Here is a 6,704-nt window from a genome sequence, read left to right as displayed (position 1 = left end):
TTCTTTGTTCATTTACAAACATCACGTTTCTCTCTGTATGTCATGATGTCATGATGTCATGTCGGGTGAGAAATGAGTCTTAATGTTGTAAAAAGAATCAAGAACTCCCGGCACATAGATGACACTAAAATAACACGTCACACACACACACACACACACACACACACAGCCTCATCCTAATTCTAACATGAATACACACACACACGCACACACTTGTTTTTATTTGTTAGTGAGGACACATCATAGAAAAAGACTTTTAAAGTTGTGAGGAGCAGCCAGAATATCTGCATAATGACAGGATTTGATGTTTTCTGGACCTCACAAAGATATGATTACATGTACACACACACACACACACACACACTGGAGCATCATCCTAATTCTAACACAAAAACAAAGAAATCACAGAAACACGCACATACTTGTTCTTCTGTCTTAGTGAGGACACGTCAAAGTAGTACATTCACTAATGTTAACCCTGAACCCTGAGTGTGTGTGTGTTCTTGTATTTGGTACCTCTGTAGGACCTGTTCTGGCATGAACAGGACCAGGAGTCTTCATGGAGACCAAAACCTGGACCTAAATGAGACAGATAGAAAGACACTTTGTTTATGTGCGTGTGTGTGCGTGGACATGAATGGAAGCTACTTTAGCTCCAGGCGGTGCTCTCCTCGCGCTATGTGTGAGGAGAACTCGTAGCGGTCGCGGCTGCGGTGGCCGCACACGTTGCACTCCAGCGGGTCACGGAAGCCGTGGCAGCCCATGTGGATGGTGAACATGACGTAGTCCAGGAAAATCACCCTGCAGTGGCCGCAGGGGTAAACCGCCCCGGGCGGCGCTCCGGCCTCCTCGTCGGCCCGCGCTGCTCGCAGAGCCTCCAGCAGGGGGAGCGGGACAGGCTGAGCGTGAGGGTGGGGGCCGCCGTTCTGGTGGCTCAGCCCGCCCAGCAGGTGACCTAAGCTGTACATGATGGGCTGCGACATCTGCAGGCTGTCAGCAGGGAAGGAGTCCATGCTCAGCTGCGGCTGCGCAGAGTGAGGGAGGCCCAGGAAGGACAGCCCCATCTTGTGGCCGTTGGTCAGGCCTACAGGGTTGACGTCGGTGCGGCTCAGCGGGATGGGGTAGGGTCTGTGGGCGGGAGCCGTGTCGCTGTCTGGGCCTGAGTGGATCTGTTGATGCTGCTGATGGGGGCCGTCCGGCCCCGGAGAGCCCGGCGACGGATCCTTGACGTCGGCTCTGTGGACCAGCTCTCTGTTAAAGCTCAGGTCCAAACACACACCGTTGTCTCCTAGACCAGGAAGACAGAGCATTCAGGACTCAACAGCAGCAGGTTTCAGACACAAGACACACGCCTCCAACACAGGCAGCACTTACAGCACGGACACGCCTCCGACACGCCTACGACACAGGCAGCACTTACAGCACGGACGCCTGCACAGCCCTTAAAGCGCGGACGCGCGCCCTACGACACAGGCAGCACTTACAGCGGACAACGCCTCCGACACAGGCAGCACTTGCAGCACCGACCGCCTCCGACTGCGCCCTGCGACACAGGCAGCACTTACAGCACAGACCTGAACCTCCGCCAGGCGGCGCAGCGGGACAGCCTCGACGCCTCCGACACAGGCGCTTGCCACAGCAGGTGCGCCTCCAGCACGGGCAGCGCCTGGCCGCCCTGCGTGCGCCCTCACACAGGCAGCGCCTCCGACACAGGCAGCCGATGCGCCCTCACGACACAGGCAGCACTTACAGCGCGGACAGCGCCTCCGACCGCACTCCGACACAGGCAGCGCACAGCGCCCTCGACACGCGCGCACGGCGGACTGCGCCTCCAACACAGCACTTAAAACGCGGACCGCATGCTCTGACAGCCCTCACGACGCAGGCAGCAGCCTGTTGGACCGCCTCCACACGGGCAGGCGCACCTGCCTCCGACCGCCCTGACACAGGCGGCACTTACAGCGGACGCGCCTCCGACACAGGCAGCGCACAGCGGACTGCGCCTCCGATCCGCGCCTCCGACACAGGCAGCAGCCGCGGACCGCGTACGCGGACCGCAGCACAGACTCCACCGCGCCCTACACAGGCAGCACTTAAAGCAGGACCTCTCCAACACAGGCGGCACCTCTGACAGAACGCCTGCGACACAGGCGGCACAGCGGACACGCCTCCAGCACAGGCAGCGCGCCTCCGACCGCCTCCCGACAGCCGCGACACAGGCTGCAGCACACGGGCAGCACTTGTACCGGACAGCCTCCGACACAGGCAGCACTGGCCAGACCGCGCCTCCGACACGGGCAGCGACACAGGCAGCACTTGCAGCGGACCGCCTCCAACACAGGCAGCGCACTTACAGCAGACGCCTCGACGTGCATTAGCCCCTACGACACAGGCAGCACTTACCGGACCGCCTCCGACACAGGCGCGCCTGCCTCCGACCACCTCCGACACAGGCAGCGCACAGCGCGGGACAGCCTCCGACACAGGCAGCACTTACAGCACAGCCTCGACACAGGGCACGCACCGGACCAGGCAGCGCAGCGCGGACCGCGCCTCCAGCACAGAGCAGCCCTTACCGACACACACAGGCAGCACTTGCTTGCCAGCACAGCGCCCTGCGACGCAGCACCTCACGGACCACAGGCAGGCAGCCCGCGCAGCACAGACACGCCTCCGACACAGGCAGCACTTACAGCCGCCGGACGCGCCTCCGACACAGGCAGCACCCCGCACCGCGCGCGCCCCTCCGACCGCCTCCAGCACAGGCAGCCCCGACAGCCCTACGACACAGGCAGCGCACAGCCGCGGACCGCGCCTCCAACACAGCAGCGCCAAAACGCGGACAGCTGCGCCCTCGACACAGGCAGCGCACAGCGCGGACCGCCTCCAACACAGGCAGCACCTGGCACAGTGCGCCCACTCCGACGCGCCTGCGACACGGGCAGCGCACAGCACAGACTGCGCCTCCGACACAGGCAGCGCAGCGCGGTTCTGCGCCTCCGTGCGCCTCCGACACAGCACCACAGCCGCAGGACACGCCTCCAACACAGGCAGCCCTTACAGCACAGGCAGCGCCTCACGGGCACACTTACAGCGCGGACCGCCTCCGTGCGCCCTCACGACCTCCGACACAGGCAGCACCCCGCGCGGACCGCGCCCCGCTCCGACACAGGCAGCACCCACAGCACCGCGCCTCCGACCGCGCCCTCACGACGCTCCACCCTGGCCGCACAGGCAGCACTTAAGCACGGACGCGCCTCTGACGCGCCTGCGACACAGGCAGCGCACAGCGCACAGCCTCCAACACAGGCAGCACTTTGCTGGGCATGCGCCTCCGACAGCGCCCTGCGACACAGGCAGCACTTACAGCACGCAGCGCCTCCGACGCACAGCACTTGCTGCGGACCGCCCTCCGAGCACACAAGGCGCGCACCATCTCCCACGCGCGGACCGCCGGCACAGCAGCCCGCCACAGGCTTGCAGCACCTGGACTGCCCTCAGACCAGCCCTCTGACACAGGCAGCACTTAGCGCAGACCGCAGGCAGCCGCGCGGACTCCAACACAGGCAGCACCCGCAGCGCGGACCGCGCCCGCTCCCAACACAGGCAGCCCTGTACGGGATATGCCTCCGACGACACAGGCAGCACTTACAGCCGGACGCGCCTCCGACGCCCTACGACACAGGCAGCACTTACAGCCGCGGACCGCGCCTCCGACACGCCCTACGACACAGGCAGCACCCACAGCGGACTGCGCCTCCGACGCTCCAACACAGGCAGCACTACTTACAGCACAGACGCGCCTCCGACACAGGCAGCACTTACAGCGCCTCCGGCAGGCAGCACACCGCCTCACCAGCCTCCACGACACAGGCAGCACTTGCCGCGGACCGCGCCTCCAACACAGGCAGCACCTTACAGCCAGACCGCCCTCGCGACTGCGCCTCTGACACAGGCAGCTTGCCCAGCGGACCGCCTCTCGACACAGGCAGCACCCTTCAGACAGCACAGACCGCACAGCCGCGGACCTTGCGCCTCCGACACGGGCAGCACTTACAGCCTCCGACTGCGCTGACACAGGCGGCACTTACAGCGGACTGCGCCGCCTCCGACACAGGCAGCGCATCCGCGGACAGCCCTCAACACAGGCAGCCCTTGCAGCACAGACCCTTGCGACCGCTCACGACAGGCAGCACTTGCAACAGGACGCCTCACAGGCAGCACTTGCAGCTGGACAGCCTCCGGAGCACTTACAGCCGGACCAGCCGACGCTTCTTGAACCGCAGCACTTACAGCGGACCGCCCTACGACCAGGCAGCACTTACATCGACACGCCTCCCAGGCAGCACTCACGACGCGCCCTCACGACACAGGCAGCACTTACAGCGCGGACGCCCTCCGACTGGGCAGCACTTGCAGCGGGACAGCATGGGCCTCCTTAAGCAAAGTCAGTCCAGCACCGACAGCGGCGGTGAACTGCGCTTGCCTCAGTGAGTACTCCTCATGTAAAGTCGGCGTCAGTGACGGCGTCAGTGCCTCCGCAAGCTGTAAGGGAGTCTTGACATCAGTGCCTCCGCAGTCGTTGACGTGTCAGTGCCTCACGCATAAACACTCTTCATGTAAAGTCAGTGTTGACGGCGGCGTAGTGCCTCGCGCGAAGCTCTCTTCGTCAGTGTTGACGGCTGGCGTCAGTGCCTCCGCGCAAACACTCTTCATGTAAAGTCGGCGTTGACAGCGGCGTCAGTGCCTCGCGCACGCAAACACTCTTCATGTAAAGTCAGTGTTGGGCGACCTTGCGTCAGTGCCTCGCGCTTCAAAAAGTCACTCTTCATGTAAAGTCAGCGTTGACGGCGGCGTCAGTGCCTCCGCCGCAAGCACTCCTCATGTAAATCGAGTGTTGGCGGCAGTCAGTGCCTCACACAAAGCACTTTCTTCATGTAAAGTCAGTGTTGACAGAAGTGTCAGTGCCTCACGCAAACGCCCACTCTTCACGGTCAGTGTTGGCGTGTGTCAGTGCCTCACACAAACACTCTTCATGTAAAGTCAGTGTTGTGGTGTGTCAGTGCCTCACACAAACACTCCTCATGTAAAGTCAGTGTTGGCTTGGCGTGTCAGTGCCTCACACAAACACTCATGTAAAGTCAAAGTTGGCGGCGTGTCAGTGCCTCACACAAATACTCCTCATGTAAAGTCAGTGTTGACGACGTGTCAGTGCCTCACACAAACACTCTTCATGTAAAGTCAGTGTTGACGGCGTGTCGTGCGTGTCGGTGTTGAGTGCCTCACACAAACACTCTCATAGCAAAGTCAGTGTTGGCGGCGTGTCCTGAGTGCCTCACCACTGAAGCCTCCTCACACAAGAAGCACTGTAAAGTCAGTGTTGGCGGCGATGTCAGTTCACCCACAAACCTCTCATGTAAAGTCAGTGTTGGCGGCGTGTGAGTGCCTCACTGAAGCCTGCAGAGTCAGTCAGTGCGGCGTCACAACACACTCCTCATGTAAAGTCAGTGTTGACGACGTGTCAGTGCCTCACACAAACACTCATGTAAGTCGAGTGTTGACGGCGTGTCAGTGCCTCACACAAACACTCTTCATGTAAAGTCAGTGTTGACAAAGTGTCAGTGCCTCACACAAACACTCCTCATGTAAAGTCAGTGTTGGCCTGGCGTGTCAGTGCCTCACTAAACACTCCTCATGTAAAGTCAGTGTTGACGGCGTGTCCAGTGCCTCACCAAGCACTCTTCATGTAAAGTCAGTGTTGACTGACGTGTCGTGCCTCACACAAACACTCATGTAAAGTCAGTGTTGGCGGCGTGTCAGTACCACAGTGTTGACCCGGCGTGTCCGGTGCCTCACTCCTCATGTAAAGTCAGTGTTGACGGCGTGTCAGTGCCTCACACAAACACTCTTCATGTAAAGAGTCGGTGTTGACGGCCGTGTCCGTGCTCACACAAACCTCTTCATGTAAAAGTCAGTGTTGACGTGTCAGTGCCTCACACACTCATGTAAAGTCGCGCTCCAGTGCCTCATCATGTAAAAAGTCAGTGTTGCGGCGTGTCAGTGCCTCTGGCACAAACTTCTCATCATGTAAAGTCGGTGTTGGTGATGTCAGTGCCTCACACAACACTCCTCATGTAAGTCGGGTGTTGGCGGCGTGTCAGTGCCTCACACAAACACTCTTCATGTAAGAGTCGGTGTTGACTGACGTCAGTGCCTCACACAAACACTCTTCATGTAAAAGTCAGTGTTGACGGCGTGTCAGTGCGTGTCAGGCGTTGTGCCTCTCACACAAGCTTACTCTTCATGTAAAAGTCAGTGTTGGCGGCGTCAGTGCCTCACACAAACACTCTTCATGTAAAGTCAGTGTTGGCAATGGCGTGTCAGTGCCTCACACAAACACTCATGTTAAGTCGCGTTGACGGCGTGTCAGTGCCTCACCAACTCTCATGTAAAGTCAGTGTTGGCGGCGTGTCAGTGCCTCACACAAGCACTCTTCATGTAAAGTCAGTGTTGACGTGTCAGTGCCTCACACAAACACTCCTCATGTAAAGTCATGTAAAGTCAGGTGTGACGTGTCAGTGCCTCACACAAACACTCCTCATGTTAAGTCGGTCAGTGTGACGGTGTCAGTGCCTCACACAAACACTCATGTTAAGTCAGCGTTAACCCGGCGTGTCGGTCTCACAAACACTCATCATGTAAAG

The 6,704-nt window shown here is 59.8% G+C and overlaps 1 protein-coding gene across 3 annotated transcripts in view; it reads right to left on the bottom strand.

Moving 5' to 3' along the window:
- Positions 1 to 397: 397 nt before the first annotated feature.
- The window catches only part of LOC122770738 (zinc finger protein Aiolos-like), a 19,792-nt gene continuing 13,485 nt past the window's right edge, over positions 398 to 6,704 (bottom strand). For all 3 annotated transcript variants that reach the window (XM_044027812.1, XM_044027814.1, XM_044027813.1), the window contains exon 8: positions 398 to 1,288. In XM_044027812.1, the coding sequence (XP_043883747.1) occupies positions 645 to 1,288 (644 nt within the window). In that variant the 3' untranslated portion in view covers positions 398 to 644. The remainder of the gene's footprint in view (positions 1,289 to 6,704) is intronic.

Source organism: Solea senegalensis, linkage group LG6 (assembly GCF_019176455.1).
Source record: "Solea senegalensis isolate Sse05_10M linkage group LG6, IFAPA_SoseM_1, whole genome shotgun sequence".
NCBI classification, from domain to species: domain Eukaryota; kingdom Metazoa; phylum Chordata; class Actinopteri; order Pleuronectiformes; family Soleidae; genus Solea; species Solea senegalensis.
Note: the sequence above shows the minus strand (reverse complement) of the source record. Positions and strands in the feature narration are given on the sequence as shown.